Here is a 23230-nt window from a genome sequence, read left to right as displayed (position 1 = left end):
TTTAATTTTGGACAAGGTCAATGGAGGACCTCCTCCATGTTTAGCTGCAATCTCTATTTATTTTTGATATAAGTTAATAAAGAAAAGTTTTTCTCACGTAACTAAGTTGAGACAAAGAGTATAAGTAAATCTAAACCTGCTTTTAGGCAGCAAGGAGTACCCATTTATAATAGCAATCTAAAATTTGTCACGTGCTTAAAATCAATATCTGTATTTAGTATTAGGTAATATGGAATTTCTATAAGTACATCTTCCATGTCAAACGATATATCTGTGGCAGTCTAAGGGAAAGGGGGAGGTATCCAGTTATGTTTTTGTGAGGAACTATCTTCTGGAAATTACTTATTAAAATGATCCAGAAGAGACTTATAAATATATGTACATTCCTAATTGGATGCTAGTCAAAGTTATATTTGTAGGATACGGGTACAACAGTTGTGAAGAGGAGGGTAGTTTTATGCCATATGACATCCCTTCTTCCATTTTTCAATTTGTATGCCATATGACATCCCTTCTTCCATTTTTCAATTTGTATGGGCATTTGACTTGCATTCACTTCATTAACTATGATAATAGGAGGATCGTAGAAGTCTACTCCTTACTCTTCTTCTCTTTTTTTCCAAAGTACAGTGGTATATCCAGTTATGTATATTTTATTGATAGACTGACGTCCCAGTTTTTGGCCAAACAATATCCCCTCCATTTGATTTCCATTTATTAAGAATTTCAATATTTGATAAAGGAAATTCATTCAAAGAAATTCTTATTATCTTTGAACTTTCGAATAGAGATTTTACTGTTGTAGCTAAAAGGAACCACTCAAATTGAAGGCATATTGCACTTTTAGGAAGAATAATCAGTTTCAATGAAAATTTTATTTTATCTGAAGTAAATAGTTAATAGTTAATCCCAATTCTCAGTAATCTATGCTATTAGAATGAAAAATTATATCTTGTTGAAACCCCAAACGCATATTAAAAATAATTTTTTAAATTAGGATGTATTTTTTATGGATGTTATATTCATTCAAATATATTTAGACTTTTAATTAATATTCTCAAAAACAAAATGCATGAAATAGTTAGGATTATATAATATTTAATAGATTAATAGAATAAACAATTTAAATAAAGTAATGATTTTTATTGTTTAACTGTTCACCATGTAATTAAATACATTTTATTTTCGGATTTACATTTAAAAAAGTTGTTTTACTGTGTTATAACAAGAATTTTTTACTTATGGAGGGAGGGTTAAATACTTATACGATACAAGGTTACGCTCCAAGAATAATCCCATACTGTCGCTTGCCAATATTAACCATGTCCAATAAAACTTTTTTTAAACTGCTCTTCTCCATGTTGAAGTGATAGAATATAGTTCCCTTGATAAATTTCAGAAAAAAAGAAAAATGAACCTATATCTACTTTAATGTTTTGTAGTGTGACATTTTTTTGGGTTTAATTTTGAAATAGCGTAAATGTTTCCTCAATGGTTCTATCAATCAGTTTTTTTTTTTTTGTTTTGTTAGAATTTCGAAAATAACTTCTGGATCTAAATCATTTACCAAATTATTAATATACTTTTTGTCTTTACTATCCACTTATAATCAAGAAAAGTACAGATTTGGTCATTGGTAATACCACAATTAATTTTAAATATATTTTATTTCCTTTGTTTTCCATCACTTATATATAATTCAGCTGAATGCATATAATTAAATACTACAATAAAGGATATTACCTTGAATAAAAGTATAATACAGTAGTTGATAGATTGGAACATAACATTATAACAAACAATATGTATATATGATTGGATTAACAAATAATTTGCTTCAAAATAAAAAAGCTATAAAAACTGAAATATGTTTTTTTAATGAGGAAAAATGATGATATTCAGAGGCTGAGAAAATATTTAAAGTTCACATTTGATGAATAATTATCAAATGTCAAATATAGTTTAAAATCTTAGCTATCAATATAATTTAAATAATCATATCCTTTTTTTAGGTCTTACTACGACTTCTTTTCATTTATCATTTTAAAATAGGGATTGTTTAATTACTGATCACAACTCAATTAATCCTCTGTTAATGAATATTTAACAACCGGAAATTGATGAAAATACTTCTTATACCATTGAATCTTCATTTTATCGCCAAAATTTTGCAATATACTCATACAACATTCAATCAACATAATATATATCGAGTTCTTTATTTATCTAGGTAAATTTAACCATTCTAATTTGAGTTTATGTTGTTTTAAATCAGGTTTTTGAATTTTTTTTCAATGTGAAGGCTAAATCGTACAACGATAACCGCAAAATTATAGTATTGTAGCTATTTTTTATATAGTACATGCAACGGATGTTCAACAACAGAAAGTTATTTACCGCAATCAAGTCAGCTGTTCACTTAAGGCTTTTTGTTTGAAATATTTCAAAAAAATTTAACGAGTACCAGATTTGCGCAAATACAACAAATATTTCCCCTTTTTTATACCCAACTAGATTATGATATTATATATATAAGTAGATAAAGTTTAATAGAAAAATATAATATTTATTTAAGTATATATGAAACACACTCAAGATTAATATGTCAATTATATTTGCAGTGTATACTTTATTCAAGTAAAGACAAAACAAAAAATAAGATTTCAATATTATTAATTTAATTACAATTAATAAATAATTTTATGAAATCTTTCTTTTAAACATTTAACAATTTAAAAGCTGAAATTTTCTTTCAAAATAGTATGTCGGATAATTTAAAATGTATACTTATGGCTCTCTGTTTTGCACCATTTTTTGTCTTAGTTTTAAAGCATGATAAAAAAAGCATGTATTTTTCTTATATTTGTTAATTGAAAATAGGTGTATTGTAAAAAAAAAAAAAACACACAAGGAAAAAGTATGTTAATGCATAGAATGTTATAAGAAATTATTATACGTTTTGATGTTATATAAATATTTATGGCATGCAATATGTATAACAATATATTTATAGGCTACATTTGTTATTACTTATAAAAATAATAATGGAGTTTATTAATAGAAAATCTCAAATTCCAAAGCTTCATCTTAACATTTTATATACAGACATATATTTGCATATACGTATAATGTACTTATATATTCTTTTAGCTGCTAGTTTTTGATTGCAATGAGTTTTTCTTCCTTTCAGCATCTTCATAGATGTTAGATAAATAAATTCAAACAGTATTGATTTTTTTAGCATTTTTACAATTGTATCCCAGTTATTAACTGGGTATATGTCAATATTTTAGTAAATTTTAAAAACTAAACTGACCAACAATCAATCAAAATCTATCTTTTTTAAAGGGAATTTTTTAAAAAATTTATGATATTCATCCTGTCCTTATATACTGAAATGGTTCATGGTATAAAGTAGAAAAAGTCGTAGTACTTTTCTAATTGATGTTTAATCTCATCCGTTCTCATCCCTATGTCCACGGATCGACTCCAAATCCCTCCCCCATCCCCTCCCGGAATGCTTCATTAGAGAAATACTACAATTTCCTCAACATAATGAGATCTTCTATTTACTTTTATGATCCCTAAAAGTGCTAATTCCCCAAATAAATCGATAAAGTTGAAATATCTCTCCTCCTTCCCCAATTATAATATATTTTTCGATTTGTCTAGCTATTTTCTTATTATGGAAAGGTTACGATAATTGAACATCAACTATCCGCTGTAGCTGACTTCGATTTTAAGTAAAAATAGAAAGTATATTGTGCAGGGAAAATTTTAAATGTACCCATACTTCCTTTATTTATCCAAAATAATCGATTTTAAATTAACCATGATGTACTGTCACCTGTATTATTAGCTGTACGTAGTTTTTCTATTTCAGTATAAATTAATAATAATAAAAATATTCAAAAAATATGTCAATACATAAATTTAAGCAAATGATGAAATTATTTCTTTGTTAATTGCCTCCTCGGCAAATATAAATCAACGTCTTTTTTAATGGCTTAAAAAAACAAACAGAGTCATTTTCGTTACAAATATGTTTGTATGTCTTTATAAGTGCAACATTAGGGTGGAGCTTATATTTTAAATTTGAGAAATGTTGAGCTCGGAGGGTCCCAAGTTGTTTTTTTTTTAGACTAAAGACATTGTTTATAAATTTTGAACGGTTTTTAAAAATATTTAGAGGTAGCTCCAGTTAAATCTTTGCTTATTTTAACAAATTAGAACCAAACTTTAATAGAAAAACTATTAAAAAATATTTTTAATTGCAAATTTATTAAGGTAAATTTCCTTTTTTATAAGATTTGTTGTAACACGAAGTTATTAGATTATATTTAGATCAAAACACTCATTTTTGAAAAAAATTGTTAAATCTCAAATTATTGGAGTCGTTGAGCTACCACTAAATATTTTTTCAAAACTGTTCAAAATTTATATACGATGTAATTAGCCTTTAAGGAAAAATTTGCGACCCTCATGCTCAACATTTCTCAAATTTAAAATATAAGCTCCACCTTAATGTAACATATAGTTCTTTTGAAACTTTTTTTTTTGTTTGAAAAAAGCTGTAGAAAGTTCTTGATGGGATAAATGGTTTCATTTCATATATATATAAGTTTTTAATGATGAGTAACTTTGTATATATAACTCCAAATAGGAAAACAAATGTCTTTACCATTTAGCTAAAAAGTATTAGAAATCTTTGCATAAAAACAAATGGCTTAATTTTATGTTTATTAGCTTATAATTGGTTATTTTCTTTTTAAAAAATCTTCATCCTTACTAAAAAAATATCGATATTTCGATATTTTTTGTATAAAAATATTAATAAAAAAACCTTCTATTAGTTTGTCTGCTCGTCAAACTCCAATTTCAAGAGACAGAAAGAGAAAGTATGACACATTCATAAATATTTGCATTGTAGCCCAATAATGGCGTTATGAGCAATTCACATACACTTAATAATGTGTTGGTCGGATTTTTTTTAACCTGGTTGAAGAGGGTTTAACTCAGAGCTTGATGACTTTATAAAAGATAATTTTTATTCTTTCTCTATTCAAAAGAATAGAAATATTATTTTTTGTTGATTCCTCGTCGTACATATGTTTTGTACAAGTTGTAACTTGTACAACTAAATTATAAAAGTTGCAACCAAAAAATGAGTTAACTTATAGGATAGACTTATAGTATCTTAGATGAGAATAATTCAAAAAGTGATTATTTCATGAAAGATGGATGTACATTAATTTTTGACTACTATAATTAAAATTACTAAGCTATTCTGTGGCACATTATAAAATTCATTTGCCCACAATTATGTTAATCATAGTATATATAATAACCATGTAACTTGAAAAGCTCAAAATGAAATGGAATTTTCAATTAATAAGTGGTGGTAAGACTGCCATTGTTGTGATTACATAATGCATTTGAAGATGAAAAAATTGAAACTGGTACAATTTGATCATAAAAATTGCAAATCGTCAATTTCTATAAATAAATTATTTTTATTAACTCTTAAGAAGTTGGAACTTACACTTAAAATGGATAAAATTGTTTATTACAATAAAGTCAAATGAAATGTACACAGATTTTATATGAAATACTATATGGTGACAATTATAAGTTTTCTAAATCAAACAAATGTTTTGCACTATTGATAAAATTTTGTCTGATCTGAACTTATCTCACCAATTTGAAGAATAAGTGTTTAATTAATTTAAGGAAAGCAGAAAGAAATAGACCAATCTGGTTGAAAGATAGTGTGTGTTCTTCCAAGAGATGCCACTTACTAAACATAAACTCGATACGCGTCAATAGTGCCATCTCTCGGACTTTGCATGGAATTTTCAAATGACCCTCGTATTTATTAATCCTTCAAATTTAAGCACACAACTTATGGTTGACTCAAATATGTCTATGAAATATTAGGCTGTATTTATAAAATACATGAAGAAAAAAAATATTTCGACATTTCTCCTTTTCATGAAATTTATCAAGATTGGGTTTATGTTAACGCACCACAATTATTAAATTATGCTAAACGCTAAATCAGAAATGTAATATCCATACTCTTTCTTACTTTGGTTACGCGTAATATGACATAAAGTTAATAGGTTTTACAAATATATTATGAAAAATATAATATGTACATATATATCATCTATTTTTATAAAAAAATAGAAAAAGCTTTTTCTAAATTTGCTTGTTTTATTTAATACGTCCCGATGATTAATAATATTTTTTTTGCTGATCATGTAGATGAACCTAGCTATCAATGAGAAAACAAAAGCATATATAATTATCAAAACATTTATTCTGCTATTTATTTCTCATTCTTCTCCAAAATGATGTGAGATTCATTATTTTATAAAAAGTATAAAGTCATAAATTTTATTTTATTGCCTAATAGTGCTTAATAATAGATAATTTGTGTTTGTTTGAGAAAAAGTATAAGAAATAATTTATAAGTATAAATAGTTTTGTCCTTTTTTGAAAAAAGAATTTAATTATTTTCCAAAAAACAAAACAAAGTTAAAATAAGAAGCTTTAATTTGTCTTCTACAATTTATAAACACTTTTGTTATTAGTTCATAATTGAATCTATCCCTTAAAGCTAAAGATATTTAATAACTCTTTAGCTATTGTACATGTAGGGACCTTTGTAGAAATATACTTGGTTGGGGAAAATTTAATTTCTTACTTCGTACTTCCTGCACTTTTTTTTAAAACTAAGTATATTTTGTTCATAATTGGTCACATAAGATCATACGATAAAGTGTTGTAAAGGTGTGAGTGTATACTACAAACATTTTTTAGATAGTATTGCGCTTGGTGGGTTAAGTCGTGAATTAGTGTACGTAGAGTAGGATATCAAAGAAATAAGTTCAGCATATTTTAAAAATCTCATGGACCAAATTTCAATCTGCGAATCGCTACTGAATCGAAACAAAATCGATACATTTCTAAAGTGGATTGTGACTGGCAATCAAAAATGGATCACTGATGTCAATTTTAAGCAACATAAATCGTGGTCGAAAGCCAACGAAGTAACCCAGACTGTGGCCGAGCCATGATTGACTCCCAAGAAGGTGATGTATGTGTGTTTAAGATGCTACACTATGGCCAAACTCTCAATTGTGCCCTATAACAATTCGAACGTTTGAAGAGGTCGATCCTAAATTATAATCTGATTACAGGAAGGAATTAATGATATGAACACAAACAAATGTAATAAAAATGGTGTACATTTTTTAGATTCAAACTATTGGCATGATTATTTAATTTCTGATGGGGGAACTTCCTTTTGGACAGCATTCAATTATATTTAAAACCTGATTGAACATTCGTGGGTGCTTATAAAAGACGGAGGATTGGTTGTGAAGTTATAATTAAGTAGAATTAAGGATCAAAGTCAGATTAATTCTTTTTTATGATCTTGTATATTTCCTTCTCTTCTCCCTCCCGTAACAGCTGATTGTACCTGATCTAATGAAACGTCATGACATCTAAGCTGCTCACCTTCAAATCATTCTTCAAATCGTCACGGTAGCCATGTTGATTTTTTTTATATTATCTAAAATGCTCTCCATTATCATTACTAGTTATCACTTTTATATTTTGTATGCAAGATTAAGAATTAAGCAATAATGATAATAGCTTTAGAAAATATAAAATCATGTTCGGCTTGAAACAACAAAAATTTGCTCCCGCTTCCTAAGACAACTCTTATATACTTTATATATGTAAACTCTCAAAACATATTAATGTGCTTTTTATGTGTTATGTTATGTTCGAAAATAAAATGTACAATACACTCTAAATGCTTTTAGGAAATTAATTTCCCACATGATAAAAATACAAAGCAGAAAAAAACCAATTATCTTAGTAACATGTAAAGTGTTTTGATACATGTTAAGGCTGCTTTCATTAAACGCAAATAATAAAGGGGGGGGGGGAAATTTGTTCGTACAAATTCTTGAAAAACAAACAAAAAACAGTTTAGTAAGGAAAAACTAATCATATTCTTTAGTAACTAATTTTTTATTCCTCTCTTAATAAAACTACACACTTTTTTACTTGTATATGCTATTTTTACATTTTAAGACTTTATGCAGCCATTTGATATGCAACTTAATTTTTAAAGCATGAATTTACATATTTAGCTATAAACAATAAAAAATGTATCAATAAATGAAATCTATTAGGAAATATCAAAATCAATTAAACTATTGCATATTTGCACTTTTTATTCTTTTAACATTCACTCCTATATAAATTTAAATCCAATGAATGATAAATTTTCACGAGTTAATCAATTTGACTTAAATTAAATATGTAATTATATTGAACGTAAACCAGGTTATAAATGAAAGCTTTGATCTATAACTCAATACAACTCTGAGTTTTAAGCCCTAAGGATGAATAAATTAGCTTATTCTTCCTATGAAAAATTAAAGTAAACCATGATTTTTGTTTTTGACCTTAATTTTTTCAAAATATATCCTTAATCCATAAAGATGATTGATTTTTTTTGGAAACTGGTTAGGCCCCAATATCCGTGACATTACTAGTACATACATTATTATTTATTTCGGTAAAAAATAATATATACGGACTATGTTTGAAAAAAAAAACATAATTTTTTTTGCATATTTTTCAAATATTTGCTTAATTATTTATTACTCAAATTGTAATTTTATTATGAGTCAAAATTAACTTTGATCCTAACTACATTTAAAATGAATCATCAAAAGATGCAATACTTTATCGTAATATATCTTACATAAAAATTAATATGACCTTTTAAAAGAAAATTTACATGTAAAAAGTATTTAACCTGACTTAATATTTATAAAGTAATATTTTTAACTTAATCGGGTGTAATTATTCATTTTTAATTGAAATGAATTTATTAACCTTATGCCGTTCCGCTCATTTCAAAGACTTTTGGATATAGAATGCTTCATATAATAAAATGAATTGTCATGTTAAAAATCAGGAATGATTGACGAACAACAATTCAGGCCGTACGTACGAAATGAGTTTTAGAATCCTCAATTTGAGCAATTTGACAATTTTTTGCCTCAAAAACTTCATAGATGCATTTGCAAATATCTAAGATGAATATAATGCTAATATCATATTTTTGACCTTCCAGTGTTGCAAATTAGGGAAAAAATATTGTTTTAAAATAATTAATAATTTAACTAAAGAAGTGTTCTTTTGAAAAAATCATTCTTTTTTCATAAGTATATTAATAAACTAACACGTTTGTTACTTTAAATATAAAAAAGCAATAAATTTATAGCAAAAAAAATAAAAAATCTTTATTTAATCCTTTTGTTAGTGACCATCTTTTTTATAACGCAGTTAATTAACTCGATGAAAATTAAACCCCAAAAATAAAGCATAATTTATTACATTATAATATAGTTAAACGATTATAATAATTACATCATATAAATTTAATATGGTTTGTTTAACTATTCCGTTAATTTTGAGACGTAAATAACGATTAAAAAGCTAAAAATATAAGAAATCAAAAATATAAGTTAATATTAATATATATTTTTAAATGTGAATGTTTTTGTGGTGGTTTACGGGCATGTGGGTGTGTTTGTCTGCCAATCACAGAAAATGAATTTGGTAAAAATTCATTTAGGCTCTGGTATCATTTTTTAGAATTCTAAGAACTTATCTCCCTGCATATAGTTATTTATCTTTGTACAATTTAAAAAAAAGGGGTTATAAGGCCTACAGAAGAAAAAAGAGTATGAATAAGACATAGGCTTTTTGCCAATAGTATAAAAGACTAGCCAATGTTTATCCGGCGTTACTCGGCCAAGGAGGGAGTGGGACATCACATTGACAATGGTCCAAATAAATAAATAAATATTCAGAAAATAATTAGACATACATAATTTTTTTATTAAACTTATAATATAAATTGATTAAAATAAATGTTTCGTTATTGTCAATAAGGATCTTGATAATTCTCATTCTCTTGTATACACTAAAAAAATTTAGATGAGCAGTCCGCTTGTTATTTTAATTAAAAAATTGCCAAATCAAAATTCGTGTAAAAATCGCAAAAAATCTTTTTTGCACAAAATTAATTAAAAGTTTTTATTGAAAATGTAAAGAGAAACAAAAATCTAAAATATTTTTTTCGTGCTTGCAAAAACAAAACCATTATGGAGATAACATTCTCGAAAAAATAATCCTCAATAACTGGTTCATTTGTGCAAATATTGCAAAAAAATATTTTATAAAATTGTTCTGAAAATTGAAAATATTTTGTAAGACTGTCAGAGTCTAAAACTTTAGGTACAAAATGCTTCTTCCATCATTTGTGGTATTTCATCTTAAAAATTGACATTTAATGAGACAAAAAAGATGAAAATTCAAAAAGTTATTCAGAAAATGACAGATATTTTAATTAAACATCAATTTTTATGCCTCAAATTTATATGGAAACGAATCTTCAGACAAATTTCAACGAACTTTATTGTGTTTACGAATCCAATATTTTAATGGAAGTTCATTTTTTGCACATAAAAAAATGCAATTGCAATTTTCATCCATTTCTTTTTAAATTAATAATTTTTTAGATTTTGAATAAATTTAGAAAATATAGTTATTCGTAACAATACTACGTATTCAAAATTTCTAAATTGAGACACAAATCCCTTTTTGATTGATAAATAAACCCGGGCATAGTCTCCTTGAGCTCCAAAAAAGTTTTTTTTTCTGTTTTGGGTATAGAAAAAGCCATATCAGAATAATTAAATGACCCCTAACCCAAAAAAAAAAAATATTACCACTGTCTTACTCACACCATTTCAACCTCCTAGGTTCAACTGTGTGTTCACTGTACATGCATAAAGGACACATACAGATGAGCTGAACTTGAATATTTTTCTACCCTAAACCTTATTTTTACCTTTAACAAAAGTGTGCAAAGATACAGGAACAAACATGTAGCAAGAAACGTTCTTTGAATTTTAAGGTCTTAAATTTTAAAAAAATATGAATTTTAGATTTAGTAAACAGTGTTCAGAATAAATTTTATAAGGTCCGACCAACGCCGCCCAAACTTACTTTATCTTCTTCTGAAAAAAGTGTGCAAAGATACATTACAACATGCAGCGAGAATTATTATTTATGTTTTTCTTATATTAAGCAGAAAAGTTCCGAATTAAATCATAACTTGTTTATGTCCTGGCAACGCCTGGTAAACATACCCTAGTGTATTTAAAACATGAGTTGATTAAACAAGGCATTATCAAAATAAATGAAGAATTGAATAGAATCAGATTGTGTGTTTTAGAAGCATAATATAAAGTATTGGCAATAAATGTAGATTTAAAGGAGTAAGTAGTATTTTTATAAATATCAGGGTGTATGTTTAATATCCAAGCTCATTAACTGAGGATCAAAAAAAGTATACAACAACATTTTTGCTTTCATGGACAAGGAATAAAACCCTCAAATTCTGGCTACGAAATAAGGTGCCTTGTTCGTCTATATATTTTTAATCCAGTTTTGAATGAGTGAATTATGATATCGATCTTGAAGAATGTGTATCTTTTTCACAGACAATACGGGAACATTTAAAAAAATACAAACAACCTTGAGAGCTTACAGAGATAGCTATCTTTGTCAGTTCCTAATTAGAATGTGTTCTAATCATAATTTAATTCACAATGTACATGTCAAGATTGGATGGTTATAAATTATTTTATCTTATTTTGTATTTCCTCAGAAATAAAGCAATGTAGATGTCGAGTCTAATGATACTGATACACATTATTTCAATTGAAATTACTTTTGTTTAAATATAAAGAGCTTGAAATACAATCATATCGAGCTCTAATTTTGTTAAAAGGATATATATTTTTAATTCAACAATTTATTATCAATTTTTTTTGTAGAAAAACAAAGGTCAACTGTGGCCCGTCAACAAAAAAACAAGATATAATGATTTTTCTCAAAAAAAAAAATCTATATTATATTTGTACTCTTCAACGAATGAACCTAAATTGCTACTGTAAATTGATTAATGGAGAAAAAAAAGATAAATAAATGTTAAATGAACACACATAATAAATTAATTCTTTAACACAGATACATTACATTAATTAATATGAATAATAATTAATCATATTAACTCTTTGTAGACACTGCAAATGCCAATTTAAGTAAATAAAAATTGATCGTCACACTAAAAGAATAAAATATTGGTATACATTTTATTTGAAAGGTGCTATTATAAGTTCCTTTAAAAAAAAAAAAAAAGGTTATAAATAAATGTTTGAGTATCTTAAATCATCCCCCAAATTTGAATACGAAGCCAATAATTGAGTTAAAGATTTTTATACAAAATTTTACTGTATATATATGAAGTAAATTTATAAATTAGGAGTTTCTCCTTTTATTGATTTTTATGCAAAAGTGTTCTTATGTTGACTCTACAACTTCTGATGTTTTAACTACATCTTTCTTTCCTTTTTTTGACAAGAAATGAAAACCATTTTCAAAATGGGAATGCATATCATTGTAAATCATTCTTATTCTTAGTAGGGCGATAGGTGGTGAATTTATTCAAAATGATATAAATGTAGAAATGATATTGATATCTAATTTTTTTTTATATAAAGTCGATGAATACTAATTCGAAATGATGGTGCTTATTTAAATAAATTAAACTGTGCCAAAAATGCTAGATCCATAGGAGGGGCGTACAATTTTTAGTGAACCATATTGATTTGGTCTTTTTGAGAAAGTTCTGTTTGTACCAGTTCAAAAAAAAAATTAATTTTGATTAATCATACAAAAAACTCAGATTAGTTTGGTCTTATTTAAATATACTGATTCTATAGATATTTGTGTTTCAAAATTGTGGACAGTACCATAATATCGTCCTATGAAGTTCAGTGTGTTGAACAAGTTATACATATTTGTCTAACGAATTACAGGATGGAGAGAAAACGGTCCATAGGTAGAGATCGAAAAAAAAAACAGTCATTATTTTGAAACCTATGTATAAAGTCGGTCTATGATATGAAATCGATTTTATATCATTCTACGGCCTGATATCGAAGTCTTGAACGAAATATTGGTCCAAATTGCCGTCAAAATAATTATTGAAGACCAAACCGGAAATAAAATTAAAGTTTGAACACTAATGTATACGGGATATACCAGCAAAATCTTGCTTGAATTATTATAGAATGATCGCTTTTTAAGATTTATTCAAAAAATTAAAACTGAAAAACTGATACAATCATTGAAAATCTATCATTCTTGATGTAGCCTCCTGTGGTCTCAAAAACAGATAGGATTCTATTCCTGAAACGCAGACAGGCCCTGGAAACTAGAACTTGATCTGAATTCTTGCATTCCAGGACTATTGAGTAGATCAGAGGCCTATGGTTGGTGTGATGACCTTTGTTGACCTTGATTCAAGGTAGCTCCATACAAATTAATCCATCGGATTAAAGTCGAGGGTGCTAGGGGTCAAATATCCCTGGACACCCAAGCATAGCAGTTCTCCGGGAGCCAATCCTGAGTCATTTTGTAGGTCTGGTAAGGGGGCAAAGTGCTTTTACTAGACTCCTATAGATCCCTGTCATTTTTGAGACCTCAGAATTTAGAATATCCACATCATTGTCCACCAAACTCTCAACAGCATCCTACCTTATTTCTGCCTCTGAATATGTAATAGGATTACAATCTTTTGTTGTTGACTTTGTGGTGGTGTTTTGGCTACTAAGTAAAACAGTTCTATGTATATTTCACATCACAAAAAGCATTACTCTATTTTGTCCCCATATATACCGAAAAAAATCTGGAAATCTGAAGGGCTGGATAAGTTGTTACACCCTATATGGATGTATTCTAAAATTAAAAGAAAACAAATTCAAATATAGCTTGGCTAATGAAATCTTTTCAATTCTAAATTTAACAAGATGGAAAGTAAGGTCAATGTCCATCTATGAGAAGAGATGAGCCCTGTACATTCTTCTTATATACTATGTGAACGTAAAAAAAATATGTACAATGTACAAAAGTGCATAATACTGGATACATATTATTAGATCTTAATTTAACACTTGACAAAATTAATGGCCATTTGATTTTTAAGAAATACTATAAACAAAGTTATCATTAGATCCTAGAGATAGGTTTTTAACTCCCATGTGAATTATGCTCTCCTATAGAATGCATATCTCTGAAAAACCTAGATACCTAAGTACATAACATATACTTTTAGAGTCTCTTGGGTGCGATACTGAAAACTGAAGACTCAGTCATTCTCAAATTGAGACTTTCTAATGAGGTTTTCAGAGATGGACCTTTGCCTATAAAATGAGTCATGTTTAATATTTTATAACATTAATTAAGTAACATTAGTTTATTTTATTTTAAATTATCGAGAAAATGGCGTCTGAACGTGACACTTGTGTAAAGATCAGGGCGCTTCTTGATGAAATAAACATAAGCTGGAGACTCACTTCCTCTTGTGAGTTTGTGACTAAGAAAACATTTTAGCCATGAAGGCGACTGTAAGCGAACACTGGACCAATTTGTCCAAAAGGGCTAAGCCTTTGTGAGTTAAAAATTATTGATTGTTCAAAATTCAACTTTGCACCCTGTAAATATACAATGTGTAAGATAAATAATGTCCTTGGTGCATTATTTTTCAAAATAAAATATGCACATTTTAGTTAAGCCCTTGTGATAATATTTTTATAAAATAGATCTGACTTTTTATACTGAAACCGTTATTTAATCATTTATTGCTATATTGAAGTCATAACGACATTTTTTTAATGCTAAAAGTCAAAAGGATATATGTATGTTCAAGTTTTGAGACTTGTAGATTTATTTTTTATTTAAAAAAAATATCAAATCGATATATATATCGAGGCTTTATCAAACATTATTTTGTTTGGACAACAATTCAAAAACTCTTCTATTCATCTTCATATACCTATGTGCATCTATATTTAATCAATAAGTCATAGTCAGGGAATACATATATGTAAAAACTTTGAGAATTTTTTTTACTTAGTCATCATTTCAATAAAACTAAGTGTTTAAATTCAGTGTTAATGAGTTAAATTTACATCAAAAATTATTAATATGGGATATACTTGATACATATTTTTATTACAAAATAATATATTTTTTCTCACCTACGATAATACCAAATGCACCGAAAGTCAATGATTGAGGTTTGGTCCAAAATAAGGGAGGTTGTAACATAGCAATAGGTACGATCATTGTGTTTGAGGTTTGACTGTAATAAGCGTTAGCTGTAGCTATGTTAGGAGAGAAATCAATCCAATTTCCTCTTGAATATTCCTGGTAAAAGAGTAGAAGCTCCTGTTGTCTAATAAAAGATTTGTGGGATACAACGTTCATGAGGAAGTCATCCTGGATTTCAATATCTGCATAGGCTTCGTTTAACCAAGTTGAATTCAAAACATATTTTGGGTAGCCTGTATGTAAAAAGGGAGTCAATATTTAAATAATTTTTTTTATTGATAGTTTGGTAATATGTACGTTGTGTATGATTTGGTACAAATAGTAACTTAAATAATAAAATTTTGTAAATTGCATTCGCAAAATTAGATTAATAATTTTAAATGAAGGATTTACAGTGCTTTGGATGAGGCTAGTGCAGTTATTGAAAATTTCAATGAAAGTCGATAGTATCATTTTTAAATATTTTAATACAAATTAATAAACTTTAAGTATTCTACGGCACATAATAAATTTAAAATGTCCAGCCTTATATTAGTCATAAATACATCATAACCATGTGATTTTAATAAATAAAACAAAGTATCATTTAATAATATATAATTAAAATATATTGAGTTGGGTTTTTCTTTACAGCTTTGATTTGAACAGAAATCCTCAACTTTCTTTCATAGATTTTAAAGAACCAATTTTGTATAGCTAATGACTTGTAAGTATATCAAACACTCAACAAAGAAAACATTACAAGCCAAAGAAATAGAAAATTTAATTTAGTAGGAAATGCTTATGTAAAAAGTGTCTTTTTAAACGGTATCTACTTTTAATAAAAAATATGAATACTAGTATATTGAGTGACGCTTAAGTAAAACTCATAATAAATATATGTTGGTCCAATATAAGGTAGAACAAACTTTAGTTTGTTCGTTTTTTTCTTCAAAATGCGCTAAAAAAGCACTATGGAAACTTGACGATTGAGAAATGAAGCCGTGATGCTTATCAGAAATTGGACTTCGGATGGTATGAAAAAAAAGAGTTCAAGGTTGTACCCAAACTGCTAGCGGTTCTAGTGGTGCAAGCAGTTCTAGTTCTTGAACCTCTCGAACCATAACCGACAAAGGACCCGAGACCGCAATATATTGTTTATCGGTCTCGGTTCTTGTGCTTATTTTCGTTTGTTGTATTTTTTGGTATATTTCAAACCTTTTCATATTCCATATACATAATTTTATGTAATTGAAACACGTTGTTACTTTTATTGTATCACGCAACCTTTCATCCGAAATGAAAGATAAGAAATCAGGGTCCGCTACTAAGCTTGTGGGGCTTCTATAATATGAAAAACCTAAAAAATTTCTTAAGCTAGTGATTTGTAAACTTTACCATGCAAAGGCCCTCTACATTAATACATTTTTAGCTGAAGCATTCTTTATAAGAAACTTTTGTACTATGTAAATATAGACTGAAAGCAATCTTTGTTTGCACATCTTTCTGCAAATCACTGAATTAACTTGTTGAGTCACATAAAAAATGGTAAAAAAAACGTTAGACGAAGTTCATAAAGCCAAAAGTAATTAATTTGTATATTTTCCTTACAAACTTATATCGGCCAAATCTATATGTAAGCATTATCAATGAGCTCATTTAGATATTACTTTTTTAAATTTACTATTAGGACATGTAAAATATCCACTCTCTTTACTTTTGATACGATCTTGTATTTTTTTGGAAAGTATGCTACTTAAGTTCTTATAATATTTACGTTAAGATATATATCTGTGAAGAGTCTACAATCAACATAATATGTAATCCAAATAAATGCTGTTTCTTTACACTTAATTGGCCGTCAAATTATAGTTTCAAGATAACAAAAACATTTTTTCATTCTGTCTACAGTTTTGGCTAACATAAAAATAAATTAAAACTTTTTGACTTTAAACTGCTTTTATTACGCTAAAACATTTTTTTCTCTCTTCATATTATTGGTTTTATGATATACAGGGTATTCCAGATAAATTGGTAAAATCTTTAAAGGCTTATAACAAAGGAACTAGATAGATGTGTTAGAAACATAAATTGTATATTATTTGGAAGCTACATTTAATTATTTATAATGAGATTCGCCTTTCTTGATAACTTCGGTCACACAGTGCAGGAAGCTTTGGCAGGCCCGGGACGCCCCGTGCAGATCCAGCTTTACTATTGTATGGGCAATGCACTTTATGCCTCCATAGACGAATAATATTTGGTATAGGCTACATGATCGACCCTCCCTTACAGATAAAAATCACATGGGTTCAGGTTTTGGCTTCAAAAGTGAGAACATTTTGTGGCCAAGACATCCTGTACTTTTTTGGCTTGCGGGCTGGTGCACTGTTTTGTTGGAAAGTGTAATTTCTTCCTTAGGCTACTCCATCCGCCAAGGGAATGTAAATTGAAAGTGCTAAACTAAAACTAGTACAATGGAAAAGCTGGATCCGTACGGAGTAACCCTAAAGCTTCCGTCGCCATGTGGGGGAGGTTATTAAGAGAGGGAATTTTCCTAAAAATAATTGAGAGTCATTAAATGTAGATTTCAAATAAAATAAAAAATATGGTTCGCCCCGATGTAGTTCGTCCGTTATAAGCCTTTAAATTTTTTCACAATTTATCTTGACCACCTTAAATATACAAATCAAATAATAGTGAAATTCTATAACTTTGTTATCGAGTTGTGGTTGTAGAATAAAACAAAATTATTCTTGGTTTTTTTTTTAAAACTCCAGTGATGAAGTTGGTAAATTATTTCACTTTTTAATTAACAAAACCCTATCATACAGTTATTGTGTGAAAATTAATAGATTATTTCTATAACCAAAAGGATATTTGTATTCAAACCATAGACTTTTTCCCTCTTCTTGATGATGAATGCCTTCAAGTAGTCGATGCTGTAGTGTGAATTGACAAAGACTTTTCTTTCTAACTCCCTCTAACAGAAGTAATTTATGGGATTCATATAGAAGGAGTTAAAGGCCTGGGTGTGGTGGAGAAAAAATGACACTTTCTCTCCTTTAAACATGTTTTGGGTATTGCAGGTATTTTGATAGGGGGCGGAGTCTTGTTGAATCAGAAACTCGTCACCATTGGCCTCAGGTTTCATCCAAGGCATAACTTGGTGAAACAGGATCTCAGAGTACTCCCGGCATTTTTGTCTCAAAGAAAATTGGGGGCATTAAATTGCCGTTACCCCCTAATCATATCAAAAGTAATGTTCGCCAAAAACCTGGTTTTACAGACGTAGGGGGGGGGCATTATCTCTCTCTGTGGCTAACCATCTGTCTTTCTTGATTTTGTGGGATCGGTCGATAGTCTATTGTTTCATTGTATTGTATTAATGAATAAAGTGCAAAAAACAAAATATATTGTTATACAAAATTTTGAAGTTTTGTCATTGAGGTACACACGTATGTTTAATTTTTTTCTTCCTATTATTGTAGAGTAGTATTTCTTGTATTATTATTATACAATGAGGAATATTGAAATCCTCCCAGTTCACTAGTATATACATTAAGAAATGGACAGCTTAATTAAGCTTAAAATAGTCTAATATATATAAATATACTTTTAATACTTTTTAGCGAATTAGTATAATATATAATTGTAAATTTAAACGTCTGAGTATCCTAGAAATCATGAGCCCACTTACCGTAAGAACTCAATACTTAGTTGTTCTTTCCTTAAAAAAAATACTGACATCAGCTTGCGAAAATAAAAATGGTTCAGATTGCCAATGGCTACATAATATGTACAATAAAAATGAAAAAGATTTACAACCCTAAATGTAAGCACTAACCTCTTCATTTCTTTTTTGATATGACACACCAAGCTGAAACTACACACGCGAGTAGTGAAAAATGAGCATTTCTCACACAAACACAGAGACAAAACTTTGATTATATTAATATATGTTGAGTACATTTTGCGATTTTTGAATAAGGGGGACTTTTTATTTGTCCATTGTACAAGTCGCAATTTTTTTGTCCTAAAATGCATTAGTTACGTACAACATTTATCATTCAAAATACAAAACTATTAGGTGAGCATTTTGATCTGTTAAAATTACTTGATTATTATGCATTCATGACTAATATAACTCTTGTAACTTTATAATGAGCCATATAAATCTTAACTTTGAATAATTTTTATTACAATAGTCAAAAATGAAACCATTGATATATCGATAATCCATGGAATACTCAATAATTGTGTTATCCTCATCCGAAGTACGTCATTTAAAATACATCTATCTCCTTTTTTGGTTATAACTTTTACAATTTGTAATTTGTATATAATCATTACTTGAACACAACATATGAATAAAAAAAAGATCACAAAATATTAAGTCTTTGAAATATAAAAATAATAATGCAAAAATAGATAAAAAAATGTACGAAAATAATACAATATTGCCCACAACAATTTATTTTCAACAAAAATTAGACTTAAAGCTGCATAAAATATGACCTTTTTGGTATCAAAAATAAAAAAAACCTAAAATTAACGTGGTATTCCTGACAATTTAAATAATATTTTGGAGGCAAAAAGCTTATCTGTCATGACGTTTTATAAGATGAGCTGCAAGCAGCTGTAAGATGAAGAAAATTAACACAAATACAACTTCCTATATAGTATGGACATATAGGATAGGACTACTGCAATGTAGAGCATCATACGTATAAATAATAAGATTATGCTTAAGTTGGAACTGCAAATGTCTCTTGTGATTTCAAGGTAATCTTTTTATACAACACTATTTATAGTCCAGTACAACTAAGAGGAGTTGGGGGAGGTTAATTCATGAAAATAAGCAAATTAAATTTTAGATTGAGTATCCAAAGTATTTGGTTGGGCTACAGTTTGTTTTTCTTCAAAATTGAAAAATAAGAATTATATTATTATGTATCACTTGAGAATAGGAACTTAATTAATCTTTTGAAATTCCACAACATAACTTTAAAATTCAAACTTCTGCATCCCTTTCCTAATAGAGAATGCCGTTAAAAGAAAATGATTTTCAAATGGTAGAAGTGGTAAAAAAACGTTCCTTGAAAACTGAAACTTTACGAACATAACTTGTTCATTATAATGTAATAAAGGTTCGAATTAACAGGTGATCCCGAAAATTGGACACCATAGTATACACGATAAAAAAAAGACCTTTTTTGTCACCGTTGATCTTTTTATATGACCTTAAAATTGTACTTAATTAAACTTAAAATATTATATAACTATTGCTTTAAGCATAAAAAGGCTTCATTGATTACTTCAATTGTGAGTTACTTCTTTTTACTTTGAAAATTTATTATAGAAATTGGTGAGAAAAAAATTCAAGGAAGGGGAGGCCCCTAGTATACCCTACATATAATATAAGTTGTTTCTTATGACTTATATATTCCTCATAAAATATGACCTTTTAGCTCGGAATATACATACAAACTTTCAGTTTGATAAAAAAGCATAAAACAATAAAATCCACATACATCTGTGAAATTCTTAACAATCCATATTTGCAAGAACCGACAAAGAAGTAGATTTATCATTTTTATGGATAAAAAACAATCAAACTACTTTGATTTGCAAATTTTTTCTCATTCAAAAATAAAAATTTAATTTATAGAAAGATACTTTAAATAAATTCCTATAAATTGTGATGCATTTAAAATGTAAAATCAAACTTTAATTAGTCATTCACTATACTAAGAAGATGCAAAAATACGAAATGGATTAATGCAAAAACGATTTTTTTTTTAATTTATAACATTTTTATGTGCTTATTAAAGTATCATTTGTCTTTTTGTACGTTAACACTGTTTAATAGTTTTAATTTAATCCATAAATTAATGGTTGATTTAGATTAATAGTTATTTATATCAAATATGTTATTAAAAAATATTTGCAAAAATAGACCTCACACAATGTATAAAAAAATATGATAATATTACTCTTTCTTATCATGAAAAAGTACATAAATAATAGCTATGCTGATTGTTTATACCTAAGTGAATATTGTTATTAAAATGCTTTTAAACTCTTTCAGGAAGATCTTTATGTGCATATTTAAAAATGTTTTTATAACAAAATGAATAAAACTTCAATATCAGCTCTTATTGCAGTTTCTGAAATATGAGACGAAAAAAGTTTTGGAAAAGAAGAAAATGTTTAGTCCGACCAATTTTTTACAACAATTTCTTGAGAGCATTTTTATCAAAAGCAAGATGTTAATAGCGTCAAAATATCTTCTTTGAGTGATAGAGTATTGAGCACAGACTTCCTAAAAGATTGCTCCCACTAATCGAACAGTGTCAACAATTTTTTATCTATCGTTTTTTGACAGAGCAGCCAAAAGAAAAGTAGTTACTCTACTAGTTTATATTATCTTTGGGTTAACCTCTTAATGTATCGATGGTAGCCGCTTGAAGAATAGTGTATATTTACAGTCCAATCATGATATAAGAAAAAATACAATTATAGTCAACGTTTTATAAGAAACAAATTTCTTACTACATAAAATAAATTGCATGAAAGAAACACAACGTACAAAATCCGAATAAGGTCAACTTTTTTCTCCTTTTTTTTTTTTTTGATAAACTTCATTTGGATTTTATGAATATGAAGAATGCAAAAAATGATTTTCTTCTTTTTATAGCTAAAAATTGTAAGCTGGTGGGAATTTTTTTATTCTTTATGTTGCTCTTTCAATTAGTTTAACATTTTTTTTTATAAATATACATATCATGGGTACCCATGAAAAAAACTTTTGCTAAAAGAAAAAACTTAAAATCATGGATGGTCTGCCAAGAACAGTATACAATAAAACACTGCCTCCCTCAAAATGAGGTGTTTCAAAATTATTAATTAGCATAAGTATCCAAAAATGGTTTTTCTTATATACTTTGGATATAAGAACAGTTTTGATTTAGTTAACTATTCACTTAAAAAATAGCAGTTTTCTTTATCTAGATTTGACTGTATATTATCCCATAGTTTTGTATTTACCATATTTGTAACTATTTATAGTAAATAATCGATTATTTTACTATAATATTTTATTATTTTAATGTACTATTTTGAATGATGATGTCTCTTTGTAGGTCACTCCACGAAAATTTTCAGAGGGTACCAAATTTTAATCAAATTTGACATATGGTATCATTGATATTAGTTCTACTCCGAAACAAAATATTCGATCCATAACTCAATCCAACAAAGAATCTTAAGTTCGTAATGTGGACTAAATTAGCATTTTAATGAATTTTTGATTAGTTATATATTGTAAACCAAAGCAATGAAATGCAAGTATAATAAATTATTTAAAAGGCTATCACATATTTGAACAAAACTCATGATACATTTTTTAACTTTTGTCAGAAAAAAAAGAAGTTAACTTTCATCTTACATTATCAAAGTTTAAGTGATAAAGTAATGGAATTTGGAGTAATGGTGTGATTTATAAAAATTCACAAGTATTTTGTAGAAATTTATTTGATTTTACTATAAAAATGTACGTTGGATGAAACATTCTTTTATGTTTTTACATTATAAACGAAGTTATCACTTTTATAAATACCACAGTTACTCATAATTCTTTGTTTTTATCCCTTTTTACTTTTTTTTAAAGATTTATAATTGTTACATCTATAAATGGTTAAAATTTTATACATCAAAACGTACACATTATGATATTATTATACGATAAAAAAACGTAATTTAAACTTCTTTTTTTTTTCATTTTCAAAAGTAGTAAAAATTATTAAATAAGTTTTTCTTACCCAACTTGCCTATCGTTGTTTTGGTTTACAGTATATCACTAATCAATTTTTAGACCTTTTATCTCAGAGTTGGATATAATTACAATATTTCATCACTATTAGGGATATCACAAACTAAATCTGAGTCAAATCTGTTTCCATATGGA

The 23230-nt window shown here is 27.6% G+C and overlaps 1 protein-coding gene across 1 annotated transcript in view; it reads right to left on the bottom strand.

Moving 5' to 3' along the window:
• The window catches only part of LOC121132528 (endothelin-converting enzyme homolog), a 171150-nt gene that overhangs the window by 54647 nt on the left and 93273 nt on the right, over positions 1–23230 (bottom strand). The window contains exon 5 of the mRNA XM_040727946.2: positions 15210–15515. Coding sequence (XP_040583880.1) covers positions 15210–15515 — 306 coding nt within the window. The remainder of the gene's footprint in view (positions 1–15209; positions 15516–23230) is intronic.

Source organism: Lepeophtheirus salmonis, chromosome 2, assembly GCF_016086655.4.
Source record: "Lepeophtheirus salmonis chromosome 2, UVic_Lsal_1.4, whole genome shotgun sequence".
NCBI lineage: Eukaryota > Metazoa > Arthropoda > Copepoda > Siphonostomatoida > Caligidae > Lepeophtheirus > Lepeophtheirus salmonis.
This window is presented reverse-complemented; position numbering and strand designations above follow the sequence as displayed.